Source organism: Copadichromis virginalis, linkage group LG12 (assembly GCF_057382275.1).
Source record: "Copadichromis virginalis isolate Kocher_CV1m ecotype Utaka linkage group LG12, C_Virginalis_male_GT1.1, whole genome shotgun sequence".
Lineage (NCBI taxonomy): Eukaryota > Metazoa > Chordata > Actinopteri > Cichliformes > Cichlidae > Copadichromis > Copadichromis virginalis.
Window position 1 is genome coordinate 4896615 of NC_140629.1, and position 20975 is coordinate 4917589.

Here is a 20975-nt window from a genome sequence, read left to right on the forward strand (position 1 = left end):
TATAAAAAAACACCCGTGTATGTACATATCTTAACTGAATAAGATAAAGTTTAAAAAACTATCCGGGGTGCGTCGAACTTGATTTATAGTACCGGACCATAACCAGCTAATAACACCTGACCCAAATAACAAGGAAAACAAATCTGCTATAAAGTCACAGCCACTGAGGACATCCATCATACAACATTCTCTGATAATTACCTGACAGCTATATTATACTGACGCTGCTACTGTTTGGGAACAAGGCAGAGTGAGGAGTGACCCTATATATACAGTCCCGAACAAGAGTTTAAGACCACTTGAAAAATGGCCAAAAAAATCATAGTTTGCATGGTTGGATCTTAACAAGGTTCTAAATAGAGCTTCAACATGCAATAAAAAGAAATGGGACTGAGACAAAACATTTTTTTGAGCATCTAATTTATTGAAAACAACGCTTAAACTGAAACAGGCTGTTTTACAGCTGATCAAAAGTTTAAGACCACACGGCCCTTAAAAGGCCAAATCTGTGTAAAAATGTGGATTCATTGTCATTTTCTATCAGGTAGTCACACTGTCATGATGTCATGATGGCAAAGGAAAAAAAGCATTCCCTTTTTGAATGTGGTCGGGTTGTTGAACTGCATAAGTATAATTTAGAATTTTTTTAAATGATCCTAAGGGTTACGGAACAAAAAAGTCAAGTGGAAGACCCAAAAGAATTTTCCAGCACTGAGCCAGAGGATCCAATTGGCTGTCCATCAAGACACTGGATGATGCTCCACCCAAATTAAGGCCGTTACTGGTGCTGACTGCAGCCCCGTAACCGTCAGACGGCATCTGACACTGAAGAGATTCAAAAACAAAAAACATCTTCAAAGGCCTCGTCTCCTTAAACGCCACAGAACTGACCGTTTGGACTTTGCAAGAGAGCACCAAACATGGGACATTGAAAGGTGGAAGAAAGTTTTCTTCTCTCATGAGAAAAAATGCAACCTTGATGGTCCTGATGGTTTACAACGTTACTGGCATGACAACCAGATCCCACCTGAGATGTTTTCTGTGTGCCACAGTGGAGGGGGAGTCATAATGGTCTGGGTTGCTTTTTCCTTCAGTGGAAGGAAGTGCCGGGGCGTCAAACCGCCGCTGGCTATGTCCAGATGTTGCAGAGAGCATTCCTTACGACAGAGGGCTGTTATCTGTGTGGTAACGACTGGGTTTATCAACAGGACAATGCTGCAGTACACACGAGGGACTTCTTCCAGGAGAATAACATCATTCTTTTGGACCATCCTGCACGCTCCCCTGATCCAAATCCAAATGAGAACCTTTGATGGCAAGCGATGTTTACAAAAATGGACAATAGTATAGCTACTCATTACTGAGTTCATGTTTGAAATTTTGATTTCTGTTTTGGGGGTGGTTTACGGGTTTTTTGGAGGTGTGATCCTAAACTTTTGATCAGCTGTAAAACAGCCTGCTTCAGTTTAAGTGTTGTTTTCAATAAATTGCATGCTCAAAAATAATGTTTTGTCTCAGTCCCATTTCTTTTTGTTGTATGGTGAAGCTCTACTTGGAACTTTGTTAAGATCCAACCATGCAAACTATGATTTCTTTTGCCATTTTTCAAGTGGTCTTAAACTTTTGTTCGGGACTGTATAATTACATTTTATTTTTTTGTTGTTGTTGTGTGTAGACTAAACTGTCAGTACTCAGAATCAGTGTGTTTATCTGCAAGATTTGAAGCTACAGATCTAGAGAGAGTTGGATCAAGAATTTATGTGGTCAGCACATCTGTCTCGCTGTACGTTGAAATGCCTTCTGATTGTCAGCTTACAGGAGCTTTCTATTCTGTATGCCAGGCTAATCTGTCAGTGTTGAGATTCTCCTTTTTCTGAGCAATCCTGAATACTCAAAATCAGCTAAGAGCACGACATTGTATTGGTAATGGTTCTGTTTACTGCTGTTTTTAAACTTGTGCAGTTGCTTCTTGCTAGAATTTTCCCTTTTCCACACTAGACATTTCAAAGGGTGAAGTTCAGCACACAGTGCAGTGACCCAGTTAGTTGTCAGTTCTAAAGTTCAGTGTCTTGCTGAAGGGCAGTTTGGCAGTGATGGGTGTGCCATAACTCAGTTTGCTATTTCACAGCTGGAATACAACCTCTGTGGAGTGCCGGGAGTTAAATCACTAACTTCCCAGCATTTTCCTGACCCAAATAACAGGAAAAACAAATCTGCTGTAAAGTCACATTGAACTATAGCCAATGAGCACATCCATCATAAAACATTCTTGGATTGTTAGCTGACAAGTATATCTTAATGATGCACAGCAGTGAGCATGTATGAAGAACGATGTATCAGTTAAAGTAACATGCAGGAGTTAATTAAAGTCTGCGTGTCTGAAGACATTGCCACTAAAAGCTGTCACCTGCAGCAGCGTTACAGTATATGCTCTAATGCAGACAGTACGTTTAGACATGCAACATACTATACACAGAGTAATGCACACGATTGCTCACTGAATTATCAGAGATAACTTCTCAATCCCTGTTTGTAGGATCTTTAATACTGCTGCATTTAGTGGAACGTATAAATATTCAGTTCATGTGCACAAATGAACTGAATGTCAGCTTGAGTTATTCTGCAAGAGCAACAATATGCTAAATGTCCTGAGTATATTATCTGCAATCTACAGTGTGTGTGTGTGTGTGTGTGTGTGTGTGTGTGTGTGTGTGTGTGTGTGTGTGTGTGTGTGTGTGTGTTTGCAGTCTCTCAGCTCCATCAACAATTAACCCATTATCTCACTGCTTAGTAAATTCTTGTTGGTGCTTTGTTCGGCCTTGATGAGTAATGGACTCCACCTTTGTTATACCAAATAACACAAAGCATGATTTATACCACACTAAATTCACTCAGCACTTTGCCCTTTTCTGCATCCTGTCCCCAGAGTTTGCTGGGTAAATAAGGTGACAGACCAAGAATAGCAAAATAAACTCACATCTCTATCCATGGTCTGGTTAGCGATCTATCATCCTGTACTGCTGCTTTGTATTAACGCCGGTGGTCGAGATCGAATCTGGTTCTAAAGCTCACTGATTAGGAGGCTCCAACACAGAAAACCTCCAAATCGACACAATAAATCAAACAGACACATCATGCGATCATGTTCGTGAAGCATGAATCTTTGTGCTTTTCAAACTCGTGCAGCATTTTCCTGAAAGACAGGAATGAGAGCGGGTGCATTGAAGGTTTTTTTCAATGTAGGTGTTAAAGTGAATAAAGAACTGAAGAAATGAAGCTCTGGACAAGTTATGAGGTTTTGGAAAGGAACCCATAATTCTGAGATCCAGAGCACGTATTTAGGTTGATACAAAACTTTTATTAAGTGGTTTGTTCCAGTTTCTCCCTGAATCGAAGTGTTTCTTTAGTCTCCAGATTGACTTCAGACAAACTATTTAGGGCAGTTTGAATTTTTTTTCAGAACATGTCATTCATTTTTAAATGTGGCAAAGTCTGATTCGTGTTTCTGGGACTATTCTAACCGAAGCTACCCAACAGTAAATCACAAAGCTTCCACGTGTGCTTTTTCAGGCATTTAAGAAGGACCTGCCCAAAGACACGCACACACAGTTTCAGATGAATCATATTTTGCAATGGAAATAATTTAGCTCCTTTTGTTTAGCGATAATGCCACAATATCTGTTAATTTAATCAGTTTAGCAATAAAATCTTTTTTTTGCAAAATTCGATTTTCCATATGGTTGACCTTAGAGGACATGAAAAACATTTCTGTGCTTTGCTTTACCTCTGGTATCGGTATCTTAAAGACACTTTCCTGTGTCTTAGCTATAACCTAGTAGTTTCACTCCAATAAAAACGTAGTCATGTAGCCAACAGAACATACATCAAAAACTGAAAATTATTGTCCTCAATTGATGTTTTTTATTTTTTATTTATTATATACATTCAGTTAATTCTCACATAGATCCCATTTGCTTATTGCTCTTGAGTTATTTGTGAACTGGAAGGATTTTTCTAATTTCCAAGTACCTTTTAACTTTCATGTCAACAACTTCAGAGTATCAGTTATTTGACAGAGTTGTAATCACACTCAGCCCACACATTTTGTTCACACCAGCGAGAAGAGTCAGCGTGCAGGACAGGGGTAAGAAGATTCTGCACCATGTGTGTCTCTGTGGTCATTCTTCAGTCAAAGTGTGTTTGATTTTTTTTTTCTGGAACCACTTTTACTGGCCCTGACCGAGTCCATCTTACATTTCAGTAATATCCACTGACTGTGGAACATGTCTGTCTTTTATTTATCCCGTTTTATTTATGTAATCTAAACCGTGACACATACCACAGCCTTTATGCGCTAAACTCCAGTACTGATCTCTTTGAAATACATTAAAAATTACATAAAGATTTGATTAAAAATAAGCACAAATCTTCTGCTTGTTTTCTTTTTTCTTTCTCAGCAGGTGATCCAGGTGATCGATATATGCATTTTTTTTCTCTCTGCCCGTTCTGTTGGTTTTTGTCTTTTGCCCTTCTCCCCCGTCCCTCTTCTCAGCTGTTTCTCTTTCCCTCTTTCTTTCTCCCCTTCTTTCCCCCAGTCAAGTCTGTCCCGTATTCAGTAAGTGAAAATAAAATAAACAATAAAAGGTGAATCAAATGGACCATTACGGCAAGGCTGGGATGGTCAATTTGGTAAAGTAAATCCGTTGGGCATCTTTCTTTGCCTTTAGACAACAATTCTGATGACAAAAGAGCCAAACGGGACAGGCAAAAAAAAATAAAATAAAATAAAATAAAATAAAAATAAGCACAAATTATGCAATAAATACATACTTTGAAATGCAGACCTAAAATAAGAAATAAGCTATGCAGATCATTCAGAAGCTTTCTGTGATCCCTTTTGCATGCTAAGTTATTTTTAAGGGGATTTTTAAAAAAACAAAAAAACAAAAACCTTGCTGTATCAACTAAATCTGCATGATGTGTTCAAACCATCATATAGGTCACAACTATATTGTGACCTAGATTTGGTTTTCCAAAGAACTTGCACAGAACATAAACAAGAGTTTGGCTTTAGATTGCGACACATAGAGTTGACATAAAAGTGGTCTGAGTTGGACTTTTTAACAAAGCTTCAATGTTCTGAGGCTATTTGCTGTAATTATGACGTTACGAGGGCTGAAAAATGCCGGGGAAATTAACACAAACTGAGAATTTGAAACTTCTATGTGCGTTAAGGCCCATGACCAGAAAAACTTTTGATTGACTTTATTTTCTATACTTAACTAATTAATATAGTATTAAATGTGCAAAATGTATTATGCAAAAATCAAAGAATATACAAAAACTGTAAAATGTCAGATGACAGTGACGGGGTCAGGTTGGTATAATCTGTGTCACTTTTAGTGGCATTCTCTGTTAACAAGCTTGCTTGCCTGCAGGTTGATCTGACTGATCGGGGTAAAGCACAGAGCGCACGCTACCATGCAGATTGTAAAGACCCAGATTTTGAGGTTAGGTTTGCCTCAACCACCACTCATGTTTCACATCTTTTCATATTTGTGGCTTGTGCAGTTTTCAACAGTATATACAGTAAAATTAGACACTGTCACTGCAATAGTCTCCCTTATGTTCTCGTATTGGACCACTGTTTTGAGTTTTAATTTCTTCATTTATGAATTCATATCAATCCTGAAACAATGCTGAAATCAGTCCTTTTAAGTGCATTTAATGACAAATCTCAATCAGCAAACTGAAATCTCTTCATTAATGTAACTTCCAAATGTTATGAATGCACATGACACTCTGTGACTGACGCGTACTGGACCTGACTTAGCTGTAATTCAGTTCAGTTTTATGCAGCTCCAAATCACAACAACAGTCCCACAGGGGCTTTATGTTGTTAGGAAGACCCTACAATAATACATACAGAGAAAACTCAACAATCATATGACCCCCTATGAGCAAGCAGTTTGGCGACAGTGGGGAGGAAAAACTCTCTTTTCACAGGCCACGAGAGAAGGAAGACAGGCTAGAAGACATGCTGTGGAAAGCATATAACTAACAATAAGGATAATGATCATGTTTGCCTGCATCGTGTGCTGAAAAATAGCAAACAGCAATACAACAATGCGATCATTTTTATAATTTCACTGTCTTCTCTTTGATTTTTTTTTGTTCTCAGTTATTTTAAACCCCTACAGGTCCGTTCCCACACACACCTCACCCGTCACATGATCAATGTGCAATTTGTCTTTCGCTTTGCGTGCCCCTCTAATAAAACGCAAACAGACCATCAAACAGGATGGTTATGGTGCGTTGTGTAAGCAGGATTTATCAATGATTAACTTGATCTAAAAAAAAGAAAAAATGCTGCTCCCAGTATTTTTATTTAATGCTGCTCTGAAATGTTTTTCACTGACAGCAGTTTGCTTTAGAAGAAGAAGTGTTTGTTTACAGGGCAGGAACAGTGATGCATTTTAAAAGTAAATACTGTTTCCTCTTAAACACAAGAGTGGTTTAAAAGGTTGGTAGAGGTTTGTAACAGGAAGTGGGTCTCGTGTGGTCTCTAAAACCTCTCAAATTTAGCACTTTCTCTAACCTGGTTTGGTCCACAGGAATTAAAAATTCACTGTGACATCCTGTTTAATCCCAAAACACACTTTCTTTACTTATTAAGCACATCTTTATGGGCATGATCTGACTGCACAGGCCTCGTCTGAGATGTCTGTTCCTTCAGATTTTGGAGAGGTGGCCAACAAGCGGGGAGCGGATAGCGCCCGGGAAAGTGGCTTATTACCACAGGAAACATCACAGAGGTCAAGTCATCTGTGCGTGGTGCTGCAGGTGGACATTTCCCAGCTGCTCTAAGCAAAGAAAGTCTCTCCTGGGACAAAAGTGCACACAAAAAATATTATCAGTTGTGGAGAACCGGTTGACATACTTCCATCGCACTCCCTGCAGGAGCTTACAGGTGTGATCACACCTATGTTGCACTTAGACTGAACCTTGATGGAAAAGTTTACTTCGCTGCATTCCTGTGATATTTTTTTTCTTGACCTACATCCCCTCCGTCTTAGACAAGTTCACTGACAGTTAAGCCATTTGATTTGCAAATTTAACAAGCCCCACTCCTCCGTTCCTTCAGAGTCGTCTTTTCTTAGACTTCTGGGGAACTATACAGAAAAAAGGACTTTCCTCGCTTCCCACTGTTGTGAATAAATCATTCATCTTTGACTTTTGAATTATTGAGCGTACAACATATTACTCTCAGTGAAGGTAAAAACTGAATGTAGCCTAAAGCGATACTAACTTTTTAGGGAAGTGGGCCTGAAGGCTGCTCCTGAAAGTGCATGCTGGAACGCTGTATGAAGGAGCAGGCCTGCATTAGTTCGGGCAGGAGGCCTTGGATATGTAACTTCACTTTTCTTCACTTCACAACACATCAAGAGACTGACTCTTCTGCTGTGACTGGGTCATGCTTTGGTGTGTTAGCTTCGATTTGCACTACTGATTCTCCATTTAAAGAGGCTGGAGGTGATTAACGGGCTTTTACAGTGAAACTCTAAGTCTCATTTGCACAAACAGTACAAACTAACTGGAGCTTTTGATATTACTGGGTATTTTGGGAGTACAGCAGCAGGTTGTTTGTTTAGAATAAAAATGGTAAATGGCCTGTATTTATATAGCACTTTTACTAGTCCCTAAAGACCCCAAAGCGCTTTACATATCCAGTCATCCACCCATTCACACACACATTCACACACTGGTGATGGCAGCTACATTGTAGCCACAGCCACCCTGGGGCGCACATTTACCATTTAGAATATACATATTTAGAACAGAAATATTAACATAGAACGGTGCTTTTTTTTAAAATGAAAGTCAAATCTTTCTAGAAAGTTTAATAATAATTTCTTAATTAAATTACAGTAATTCAGTGCATTCAATGGAATAATGAGGGTTTTGATATTGATAGAGCAATATACACACAATTATTGTTACTTTAGCACCAAATATCAATATGTTTTATTACACTGTTGTATATAGGTGCTCCTAAAGGATTGTGCCACATACCTGACTCACCAGAGTCTCTAAAACATGACTCCTCGTGGTGGCACTAATCAAATACACTCACCAGTTCATGTATTAGTTACACCTTGATAGTACTGGGTTGGACAGCTTTCGGGTTCAGAACTGCCTTCATTATTTGTGGCACAGCCTGAACAAGACACAGGAAACATTCCTGTGAGGTTGTGGTCCATAGTGACATGACGTCGTCACACAGTTGCTGCAGATTTGTCAGATTCACATACATGATGTGAACCTCCTGTTCCACCACATCCCAAAGATACTCTGCTGGATTGATATCTGGTGACTGTTGAGGACATTTGAGTACAGCGAACTCACTGCTGTGTTCAAGAAACTGCTCTGAAATGATTTGAGCTTTGTGACATGTTGTTATCCTGCTGGGCATGTGTTAACCATCATGATGAGTACATTGTGGTCATGAAAGGATGAGGGGGGAGGGAGGGAACTCAAAGTGTGCCAAGAAAATATCCCCACACTGTTGCACCACCAGCAGCCTGAACTGTTGATACAAGGCAGGATGGATCCATGCTTTCATGTTGTTTATGATGACATTTTTCCAATCTTCTGTTGTTGTATTTTGCTGGGTCTGTGTGAATTATAGCCTCAGTTTCCTGTTCTTAACTCAGAGGAGTGGCACTCGGTGTGGTCTTCTGCTGCTGTAGCAGTTTGACGCGCTGTGCATTCAGAGATGCTCTTCTGCATATCTTGTTTGTCACTATTAGTTATCTGAGTTACTATTACCTTCCTATCAGCTCAAAGCAGTCTGGCCTCTCCTCTGATATCTGGCATCATAGAAGGTGTTTTTCCCTTGAGAACTGATGCTCACTGGATGTTTGATTTTCTTTCTCAGATTCTCTGTAAGATGTGAAAAATCCAAACAGATCAGCAGTTTCTGGCCGTGTGGCCCCAACAGCCATGCCACATTTAAAGTAATTAAATCATCATTTTTCCCCATTCTGATGCTCAGTTTGATCGTCAAATTGGTATGTAGATGTGGTCAACTTGCATCAACATGCCTAAATGAACTGAGATGCTGCCATGTGATTGGCTGATTAAATATTTGCACTAGCGAGCAGAGGAACTGATGTACCTGATGAAATGTAAATGAGTTTTATCTAAACATAAGTCACTTGTGGTGAAGCAGAGACTCAAAGGAGAAAAATAGCAAAGAAAAAACAAAGAAGATCAGAGCTAATTATTTGAAGTGACACATCATGGATGTAGTTTTATTGTGCTCGTTTCCAGCTCTCTATTTTTGTTATTGGACTCTGTTAACGTAGCTTTGCATGAGCCACAACTCAAAATAACCCTTATTTGTCTCTTACTGGCCCTCTGCCTTGAAACTGCAGTTCTGATTGCCAGATTGTTTCCTGCTAAAACTTTTCTAGTAGTTTGATTTTTATTTTTATTTTTAACTTGCTGGATTAGATGAGAAACACACAAAGTTCCTATCTGGTCATTTTATTAACACCATGATGTTGTTGTGCTAATGTGAGAAGACTGAAACCCTTTGAAGTCACAGTGAGTTTTCTCTCACTTCTTCGCCGAAACAGGAAATGCTTCCTGCTCAAGTCTCAATCTGTCAAGTCATTTTTAGGAGGCACAAATTGCAGAGGTAAGAGACTGAGACCTTGGAGTTAGACCGAGGCTTACTTTGCTGGCTGGTAATTTAGTTAATTACATATTTCTTTATGAATGTGCACCAGTAAATTGCCTTACTGACTAAAAATACAATAGCATGGGCCTTTGATCAGGCTAAGAATTATTAAAGGGACACACTTTTGTTTTTATATGTGACATTACGTTTGCTTCTGATTCTTCTTTCAGCACAGCTTCATTCCTGTGCCACGTTTCTAACAGGATGAATGATAAGACCTTACGGAGATACTGTTTTCCACCAGGATGACAGCGATCACACTGAAACACCATCGCTGAACTCTGTCAAATCCAGGATCATAAATGAATCAACCACTTACACTAGAGACTGTCCTTCTATGTTGGCATATACATTGCACGTTCTCCCCTTTAAATCTAAATGAGCTCTGAGAGAAAATCAATAGTCCTCTCTGTTGTGGAACACCTAGGCTTCAGGGAGCATATAATCGCTGCAGACACATCTGGTCAATTTGCAGCACTGCTCTTGAGCTTCTCTTTTTTTTAGAAAGCATGTCCTTGGGACTCTGAGACGACTGCGAGAGACCCTTAATTACAGCTAATCATGCGTCTAATTGGTAAGTCTCATCCTAATGAGTGATCTCTACACTTCCTGTTGTGAATCATATGCCCAACACACACTGCATTGTTTAATTAAACTGACTCTGTTTTCATGGAGATCGACACAAACACTTCGGGGGAACTGCCTGTAGAGCTGTTGTTAGGGATGAAAACAAACCTAAACTGATACAACGTCAGCTCAAATTCTCTTTCAGTCGTTTGCTTGGGGAAGGTCAGACAGATGCAGAAAGCAGTCATGGTGGCTCTGTGACTTGGTTTTGATTTCACGGCTACAGATTCAATTAGACGCTGTGTTTTTACAGACACGCTTGCTCAAAGGTGGCTCCATCTGTCCTTTTTGAGTGTATAGTATGAGCATGCCACATTTATAATCACAGCAAGTGGCTAAGATCAGCAAAGCCTTTTAGCCACAGTCTCTCTGATCCTTTTCAGACTGGCTCCGACGAGTTCAGCTTGTGTGATGTACAAGTTTGGATTCACACAGAAAATTTCTTAATCATACTTTTAGTCATTAAATGATTTGTAAAAGGCAGTTATGATTTCTAATACCATTCTTTTTTGTCCTTCAAATTTTGCTTTTTTCAAAGGATTTCCATTCCATTTGCACAAACCACAGTCCAGCAGACATTTGGCATTCTGACTTCATTGAGGTCATCTAGAGACATTAACCCCATGCTTCCTGATGTACCTCCTACTTGCTGAATTGGTTTCCTGAGCAGTTCATATGCACCAAACGTTCTTCATATTTAGAGCTGTGCTTTGCATGAGCGTACTGTTGTACTGTTTGGAGAGATTGGCTCTTATCGGGCCATGTTCACAGAGTATGGCAAAGTAATGGAGAAAATATGTGCCACCAAGGCACCCCATTTTTTCAGCGAACATGAAAAATCCCATCAAGCACCTCCAACAAACCTTTCATTGGTTCTGCATCTCACAGATGTTCTTCTTCCTGGTCTAAAAACTGAAACCTCCATTCACCACCTGTCCCATATCCGTGTTCTTTGACATGTTTGAAATATTTCCTCTTTGTGGCTCTGCAGTCAAACTTAGCATCCAAGAGAGGCCTCTGAGAATCTATGAGGCATCTGTTTCTTAAACCAGAGATATGCTTTACGTCTCTTGTTGCTCAGCTGTGCAGGTTGGCAGTTCTGTCAGGGGAGTACTTTACACCACTGGATGCAATCTTGCATCAAATTTTTAGGTTTTTGGCAAAGGCCTACATTTTTTTTTAGAACTTCCGTTTCAAAAAGAAACTGGAATGCCTTGATCCATTCAATAGTTCTTTTTTTTTTTCAAAAATAAGAACTATTTAAAGTTTAAAGTGGCTTCAAACTTTTGAGCAATATTACATGTTATTGGTTCCACGTGGTTCCATAGGGGGCCTCCTCAAGCCCTAAATGGGATTTGAGTGGCCAAACATAACCCTCAGCCTCTATCCAAACTCATCAACCAGCCCAAAACACATTCATACTTCTGTCAGCTTTACTACAGCTGACTGGTGCAATCACAGTATCACAGTGTGATATCTGTGAGCCAGTTCCTCCCATAATATCGTTAGCTTATCAAGCGTACTTAAGCCCCACGTGCTTCACTCATTCACACACAGGAAACATGCATAATTCTGAGCATAATACCCTGAGGTAATAACATCTGATTGGAAAGTCAAGGGAGATAATCAGTTAATCAATACAACCATGAGCCTCTTCCTTCGTTATGGTTACAGAGGCAGATCAGTTACACCAATCACCTGATGTTTATCACAGTGTGGATTGTATTGAGAGCAGTGGAAAATTCTCATTTCTCTCTACTAGCAGAGTTAGCTCAGGTTTTGTGAGCAGTCACTCCAATACCTGAGACGCGCAGTGGGATTTTGGTGTGTGGGGATGAGAGCTGGGGTCTTACATTCCCCATTTTGAAAGTGGAATGTAAAGCAATTAACTGGAAATTCAGTTTCATGAATAGGGACAAATAGAAAATGGGCAAAAAATACATTTGAAAGATCCTATTTGTGTGTTTTGTGTGACAAAAAAACCCAGTTCAGATTTCTAATATGAAATTTGCACCGTGTACTGCGGCATGCACTTAAAGGGAATTTTCCCCGCTGCTTTGTTCTTGTTGTTAAGACTAACAGTGAGAAGGGCAACCTACATGAACTGGAGCAGACCTGCATGATATTGGTAAGTCATCTATAAAGGAAATAGTCGCTGTAAGGTCAATGGGCGCTGATCCTCAAAGCATACAGGAAATGCTGCTGCCGTGGTCCGGTCAAGCTAATGAATAAAACCTGCTGTACATCATTCACAGTCTATGAACTCATCTTCTGCTCCAGTGGCTTCAACCGCACAAATAACTACGCAAACGCGTGTGAATGTCTCACAGAACAACAGTTATTTCATTCGCTCCGCTTGCGGATCATTACTTTATTTGCTGCTTGATCTGTTCCTGGCTTCAGTTAACGCGCTGCGCGCTGCGTGCGTAATTTTGGTACCTGTGCATAACGAAAGTCATCAAAGCAGTAACGAAAGCAGCTCTGATACGGTGCTTTGAAAACTTTTGGAAACTTACCTATCCACGCTGATCACACACAGGGTCATGATGGAGGCAGTGCAGCACATTACATCCATGCCGATGAAGATGTTGCAGAACACCTCCCCAAAAAGCCACTTGCCCCCGGTGAGATCTGTCACGATCACGAACGGCATGACTACTATGGCCACTGACAGGTCAGCCACCGCCAAAGACACCAGCAGATAGTTTGAAGGCTGTCTCAGTTTCTTCACCACGCACACCGCGATCACCACCAGCGTGTTTCCCATCACTGTGACCGCCGTGATGATCGCCAGCATCACCCCGATAACGATCTTCTCCGGGCGAGTGAAATCCAGAAGCTGCTCCCCGCACGACTCGTTCCACATGGCTGTGGGGCTGATGGTGACGAGGAGAAGCTGCAGAGAGCCATTGATAACTTCGGAATTGTCTTCCTTCTTGTTAAAAGTGGGCTCAATCCCCGAAATATTGAACATCACGACAATGTTATCCGGATAGGGGTGCAAGGGTGGCCTCGCCAGAGCACTCCAGTTACGCGCATATTTGGATGTGTGTACCCTGCTGTCGGTTCCTACCCAGCGGTTTTACGTCGAGTGTGTTGCAGCTGCACCACATCGGAGCTGCCAGCAACTCAACAGGGTTCTTAACTGGCTTCTGTTTATCAATGATTCGTCTCAAGAAGTGCTATGCGGACACGTGGTACATTCCTATAGGGAAATATAACTTCTCCAAAATGATCAATCAGGAAGGGAGCAGGAAAAAAGTTGCAGAATCTAAATATAGCTACTCCAGAAATGCCTGCTGCTCAGTGCATCACCTCGACAAATATGGACTTGCCTCTTTGGGGAGTTGCGATGCGCAAACCGCACCTATCAATGTGACGCATGTGCTAGGACGCAGAGACTGCCTAAGAACTTCACGCATATGGCCTACAGAAGTGGTTTCGCGGTGGGTTGAGAGAGGGTAGAGCGTGAAAAACCTTTATTAGTGATGTGCATGTTGGTGCATCTAGCCACAGGGCTCCCCTCAAAAAGACATGATGTACAAATGTTATGAACAGAATATGTTTGAGTTCGTATTTGGAAAACGATGCAACTTTACTTTCTTCTAAACAATATTGCTGTCAGAAAGAGCTGACTTGAAACCCAGCTGCTTATTTTAAAGCTCTTAACGATCCAGTCTTTCATGGAGAAAAAAATCCTGCAGTAAATTTTGCATGACAAATCTGAAAAAGAAACAGGAAATGAACTTAAGGGCATTCTTCCAGTGCTTCCGACATGCAAAAAAACACGTTTTCTAATAGTAGGACACATTAGACACTCAAAATGCAAAACCACTTAACAAAAGGTACATTTTCTCCCAGTGTGCTTTTGTCCTGATGCTTTTCTTGGTCGCCATGGTTCCGAGAAAAGCATAAAGACAAATCAAAAGAGAAAATCCAGCAATGCTGATGACGCTGGGAGACACTGGGGGGATGTGGGAAAGCTCCCCAGGACTTTTGGCCGCTTGCATCACCGTCCAGACAGCAGGAGCAGCTGTGGTCTGTTTGTCCCCTCTGGCTGTGCAGGGCCTGTGCTGTCATAGTTGTCCCCTCCCCACAACCACTTTCATGCCTAGTGCAGACCACCGCAGCCTTGGCCTTTTACTCACCATTACCTGAGTGACAGGTCAGGAATGATTGTCACACCAGATTATTGCCAGTGACCACTGGCAGTTTCTGCTAGACCTCTTGCTGTCAGGGAAATTTGGCCCATTTGTGCTTAGGACATTAGTGCAGATGTCAGGGTTTCCGCCTTATGCAAGGCATGCTGTCAATGTGTCACTGTTTGTCTGAACCCCTCTCAAGGTCCTGCACTGAGAGGGGTTGTTATTTATTTTTTATTTCTTTTGTCACTTTGTAGTTGCTCAGTTCACTATCCAACAAGAAACATTTACAGCCATTTCCAAATGAGGTTTTGGTCTTTTTTTTAATGTGCATTTTAAATCTAAAATTAAATGTCTAGTTTGTAAAAGACAGTTCTGTTTAACCACAAAAATTTTTTATTATGTTTGTCTCAGGTATTTTTGGTTTATTATTATTATTATTATTTATTTCCTGGTTCTTGATGTTTACAACAAAGCGTTAACCTTCCTTAAATAAGAAGTGATTTATTTTCTTCAATAAAGTATCCATGCACCAGTGCATGGATAAATCTGCATCACTTCCAACAACTGAACGTATATTGAGGTCCAGAGTAAACCTGGTGCAACAGGATACAACATTAAAACAGCTCAAATTGCAAAAGCAAATGTATAATTTGCACCAGTTATGGAAGGTGACTTTGAATTGTTGTCTCATCCTGACAACAATCGCCCCGTGGCCTGTTTGCATGTCAGATTACTCTGTCCGATAAACAAACCCCCACGTGAGCTCGTGGGACTTTTGCTGGATCCCTTCTAGCTGTGCTGTAAGAACTTTAATGAAACCAAAACATTAAGAAAGCATGCTCCTTTCACTCCACAAATCTGGGCGGCCCATCAGGTTTTTACACTTTAACCTGTAATTTCACCGGCTCGCCAGTTATTTTTAAAATCATGCTGTCAAAAGTAACCCGCCGATCTCGTCCAAGCGCACTGCACTTGGCATTCACCTGTGCCTCTGAAATGCACAAGCATAATGCTATCAGCCAGTCAGCTCAACATCTGTTCTTCAGATGTAGATTATGGCTGAAGGCAGACAGGTGGAGATTGTCCCTCTTCATCAGTCAGACATTGTTTATCTTGGTTTTCCTGGCAGCAAATTGAAGATTTGCAACCATGACCTTAATAAATTGAGACAATCGGGCAGAAAGCGGGCAAGAAGCGGGTAATTTCATCACGACAAGAAAATGTAAGCGAGGACCAGAGCAGGAAAACACATTTGTTTGAGAAATAAGGCCAAAAGAATTACCAACAAACAACAGAGTGTCCTTATTGCTGAGCAGGCCCCACATGTAAGCACCGCTACGTTAGATGCATATGAGTTTCGGTGTCATCTCAGTAATACAGCAGCTACGTTCAGTCTACGTTTACATCTGAATAATTGAAACAGCAAAACATAAAAACTGATCAGCACTGCGAGCAGGATTTGAATGGCTAAAAGAACTTCACTAACAGTGTGTGTTGTGATCTGGATCTAATCTAGGTCACTACTAGAAAGCAAGAATAAGCATTTAAGAGCATATTTCAGTCAAAGAAAGAAAAGGGAGTTGCAGCAGCATCCTAAAAAGCCCGTTAAGTAAAATCACTGCTTTGATATGTATTCATCTGAACAAACATCAGTCGGAGATTCTCGGGTTTGTGTTCTGCTCTTCAAACGTGGCCTTTACTCTCAGCTGCTATTAGCAGCTTACTCCGCAAGTCATTTTTAAAAATAACTCAAGGAGAGTTACAAAATAAAGGTTCATGACCTGACATTCATTCTCAGTTGGTGAAAAATTAGAAAAGTTACTCCTCATTCTAGCGCAAATCTGCAGCCAACGCTGTTAAGAGTCGCTGGGAGTTGAATGCTGGCAAATCAGCATGCAACTCTGTGCCAGAATACACCTGGATCCCCTTCTTTTTTGACATGCCAAACCTCATGGACTTAATGGATCCATATTTATTACCTGCCTGTCACCTCAAGGAGCTTTATATTGTAAGGTAATGACCCTACCCCAACAATCAAATGACCGCTATTGAGCAAGCACTTGGCAACAGTGGGGAGGAAAAACTCACTTTTAACAGTAAGAAACTTCTTGCAGGCTGACTTCAGATATGTATGTATATTAATTCTGGTCTTCCAGTAATGTTAAAAGCAGCTTGTTTTGCTGCGACCTCAGCAGTTTGCTTAAATAACTCAAAGGAAGAAGAGCTTGTCTGAGAGCTGGATGGGCGGTTCCGTGTGTAGGTACTGGCCAGACAGGAAAGCCAGTTTGTCGGCATATTTGCAGGGTGCTGGAACACAAATGGTGCCTGGCCAGTTCCAGTACAAATGGCGCATCTCGAAAGTCAACCTGGCAAGACACCAAATCAACAATGAAATGTTTTTGAACTGTACAAACACTGACAATAAATCCCAATTTGTCTTGAAGACATGCAGAAATGAAATGACAGTAATAGTTAGGAAAGCAATAAACCTGAGGTAAATACCAGTGAGGCTTTAAAAAAGGATTAACTGCTGATTAAATTACATTGACCATATTTAAAAGACAGAAATGTGCATCTGCACTAGTACAGAAACACTCAAAACACACCTGGCACATTCTCGCTATTCACTTCTGCTCAATTTATGTGTCAGCATTTAAGGTCTAGCAGATTAATTCAGTTCAGTTTTATGTATTTAGCACCAAATCACAACAACGGACACCTTGAGGTATTTTATACTGTAAGATAAGGCTTTACAACAATACAGAGAAAATGCCAACAATTTGTCCACACCTGGGACGTGGCAGAAAGCTTTCCTACGTTTTATCTGTACTTTTTTCTGGGCAACACCACAATCCACCTCATGTTTCTGCTTATGACTTCTTGAACAGCTAAAAGGGAAGGTGGCTTGCTTAGTGCATCTAATTAAAGTAGATCAAGTAATAATAACTCCTGAGTGTGAATACAAACCCAAAAGTACCTCAAACTCCTCTGGGTTGGAGAGTTTCCTCTCAAAAGGCCAGCAATTACGGATTAGCCCCCATCAGAGGTTGAACTGCTCTAATTAGAACATAACAAACAAACATAACAAAGCCCTCTTACTGCTATAAGCACCACTTCTTTCACGCTGACATTTTGCTGAGCCTCTTTTTCAGAGGCAAACAGTGAAAAGGCGAGTAAATATGCAGCACGCACTGTGAATGTTGCATTTATTTATTCATTCATTCATTTACTTTGCAATGTTTGCAACATTACAGACACTATGAGAATTCCTGCTGTCAGATTTGCTTCATTCAGCTGTCAGTTTGGCCAACCGGAGGAAATGCTGGGAGCTGGTTTTTACATTCATGAGGGAAGGTCACTTCTTTTCTTCTATGTTGCAGTTTCCTACATTCGTCGATAGATGGCATCACATCCTTTAAAACGTAAAGATGTGTGTCTGTTTTTTTACTGTCTACGTGATTATTTAAGATTATAGCAGCAAATATAAGGAGCAGACAAACTTGCTACTTTCTATAACACTGAATAATTTGTGTGAGCACAAAGTCATCACCTCACACGCTCTGGGAGCATTTTTGGGATTATTTCAATTTAGTTTAAGACTAATTGCTAATATGTCTGACCAGTGACCTGAAAACCTAAACCTCTGTGGGCTTTTATATATTTAAGACTGCTTAGCCGCCTTCTTTTAATGTGCATTTTAAATCTAAAATTAAATGTCTAGTTTGTAAAAGACAGTTCTGTTTAGCCGCAAAAAAGTATTTATTATGTTTGTCTCAGGTATTTTTATTTTTATTATTATTATTATTATTATTATTATTATTATTATTATTATTATTAATTCATTTATTTCCTGGTTCTTGATGTTTACAACAAAGTGTTAACCTTCCTTAAATAAGAAGTGACATTGAAAAACAAGTATTTTCAAATAAGAAAACAGGAATGGGATGAGAGAATGCATGCAAATATCCTGGCGTTTGTGGTAACAGTAGAAGTGTGAGAATGTGATCCCACATTCTCTAACTTAGAGATTAAATTGTGTTACCATCTGAAAAAAGTTGACTAAAACTAAACTCAGAGCTAAAACTAGATGGAAACAACAATATTTTAGTTAACGAAATTACAAGCTAGAATTTTGTAAAAACAAAACAAAAAACACAATAATGATAATAATAATAAATAAACGTTATTTTATAAAATATAATAATAATAAGAAGAAGAAGAACATAAAGACATTTTGATGTCGGATAAAAAGAATTTTAAAAAATTAAAAAGACATGAATTACGCATGTCTCAAACTTGGCACAAATACTGCAAAAGTAATGCAGAATTATTTCCATAGAATTTCCCCAGCTCCCTCTCTAACAGAATACAACAAGCCTGAAAAACAGCTGAGAAAAACTCAGAGAATTTCCTTTTATTGGTCTCACACACTGTTGTAAGGTTGTGAGAAATTTATTGAGCTGTATTTCCTTTTCTTTGGTGTAGGTTACATCATATGCGCTGAAATAGGCTTTTTGCTGTTGTTGTTGTTGTTGTTGTTAGTGTGTGTTGTGTGTGGTTACTGATATTTTTGCCTGTTGAACATAGTGTAGTTGCAGTAGAAGGTGGTTTTTCGACCCTTGATGACAGCTCCTGCTTTCACAGCCAATGAGTATAAGTCTGACTTTGGAAAGATGTCTGCCTCTCAATGTCCCCTTCTGGATACTAGAGATGAGATGAGATGAGATGAGATGAAACAAATGAGATGAAAGCTTAACTTGCTCATTACATCACATTAACGGCATTGTTTCTCTAATTCAACTTAGGTGAGGTATGCAGATAGTAACCACTAGATAAAAGAACGACAGGATCTGTCTGTGAAGGTTCTCAGTCATCCAGGTCATCCTAGTCAAAGGAGCTTGTAAAGAAAAGATTTAAACCCAGTGGGGGTATCCCCCCCAAAGGGGGTCCTTTTGTCCCTCTTTGGGGGGGATACCCCCACTGGGTTTAAATCTGGGACTCTCTCCCATTTGACCTTAGAACTGAAGAAGCTTCTCGGGTGAGAGGTGAAACGTCTTCAAGCAACTTAAAGAAGTCCAGATGCTTTTCTTTACAAGCTCCTTTGATCGACAGGATTAATAAACCAATACCCTGCCCCGGACAGCACTGACTATCCAATCAGGATGCTGCAGGGCGGACACCATTTGTCACTTGTTGGATTCCGTCGGAGGATTAATTAGACTGATACGTGAGGGAGGACAGAAGTATTTTCGTCAATTAAATGTAAGTTTTCCTGCTGTAAATTTAAGAGCTAAGACCATATTTCCGTTTATGACGAAACTGAAATACAGCGGGGGGGTTTCTGGGATAATTTTTTCAATCTTATTTAGTTTGTAGTGGTTGACAGCTGTGCACTTGTTTTAAACACGTGTTTAAGCTAGCTAGCAGTTTTTGATTTTGCTAGCTAGCAGCTGTTAGCTTTTTTTTTTAAACAATAATATTGTTGGAGCGCGTAGGAAAATGTTTAAATTATGACTCTTTAAAAAACAATTATACGGTTCAAGCCACTGGCAGCTAAATTCGGTAGCAAATGAGTAGGCAGATTATATAATATAAGCGCCTGTGCTGCTTTAAAAAGCTAGCGAGTGAAATGAGGCGCCATTATTTTTGGCTCGATAAAAGTAGCACACACCCAAAATAAATGATATTAAAGTGTTGTTACAAGTTGTCAGTTGAACATGGTCAGCGTGTCTTTATCCGTAAAGACGATGTTCACGGGCAGAACAAGTAAACAAATATCGCGCGCCTATAGTTTCTGTTAGTGTGGGGATTTCTAAATAAAGCTATGGTGGACATTGGTGTTAAAACTAACTCTATTTGCAACAGCCTTGCACCTTGAAAAGCGTATGAATTACAGTATTATATGAAGGTGTTTGTGCCATTAAGCATAATTTATCACTGAAATCTAGTGATGTGCGGATCGATATTGAAATATCGATTCTTCCCACCCCAGTAATTTATGTTCTAGAATCATTCTCATATTAAAATATCGATATTTTAGTACTTTGGGGTAAATTTGTAGTTTTTCATTAACAGGAACACAGTGGAAAGAAACTATCCGGTTGTTCAGTCTGACGTCACTAGCCGTGTCTGGGTCTAAACTCCGCTGCAGGTCCATATATCAAAATTACTGAGAGTTGAAAAACTGTCTAAAGTTTTTCATCTTTAATAAAATGATCAGCGTTCTGCTCTACCAGGTGTAACAATTGAGTTTAACATCCAGGCATCCATGAAAACCGAATTTATGACATTTAACGGAGTTAGAAGTTAGCAGGGAGTTAGCTCGCTAGCTTCTATCTAAATACAATATAGCATGTCCTGACTGCGGGGTTTTGGAAACAAATTAAAACGTGCAGCTCTGTTATCACTTCCAACATAAATGAAGACAGAAAACTAAACAGCAGTGACGTTTGTAGGGT

At 40.0% G+C, this 20975-nt stretch overlaps 2 protein-coding genes across 2 annotated transcripts in view; one reads left to right on the forward strand and one right to left on the reverse strand.

Moving 5' to 3' along the window:
• htr7c (5-hydroxytryptamine (serotonin) receptor 7c) overlaps positions 1–13827 on the reverse strand; it is a 31816-nt gene extending 17989 nt beyond the window's left edge. Inside the window, exon 1 of the mRNA XM_085474436.1 lies at positions 12889–13827. Within this exon, the coding sequence (XP_085330562.1) occupies positions 12889–13346 (458 nt within the window). The 5' untranslated portion in view covers positions 13347–13827. The remainder of the gene's footprint in view (positions 1–12888) is intronic.
• Positions 13828–19695: 5868 nt separating this feature from the next.
• The window catches only part of piwil2 (piwi-like RNA-mediated gene silencing 2), a 28723-nt gene continuing 27443 nt past the window's right edge, over positions 19696–20975 (forward strand). Inside the window, exon 1 of the mRNA XM_085474437.1 lies at positions 19696–19779. The gene's annotated coding sequence lies outside the window, so the exon portion shown is untranslated. The remainder of the gene's footprint in view (positions 19780–20975) is intronic.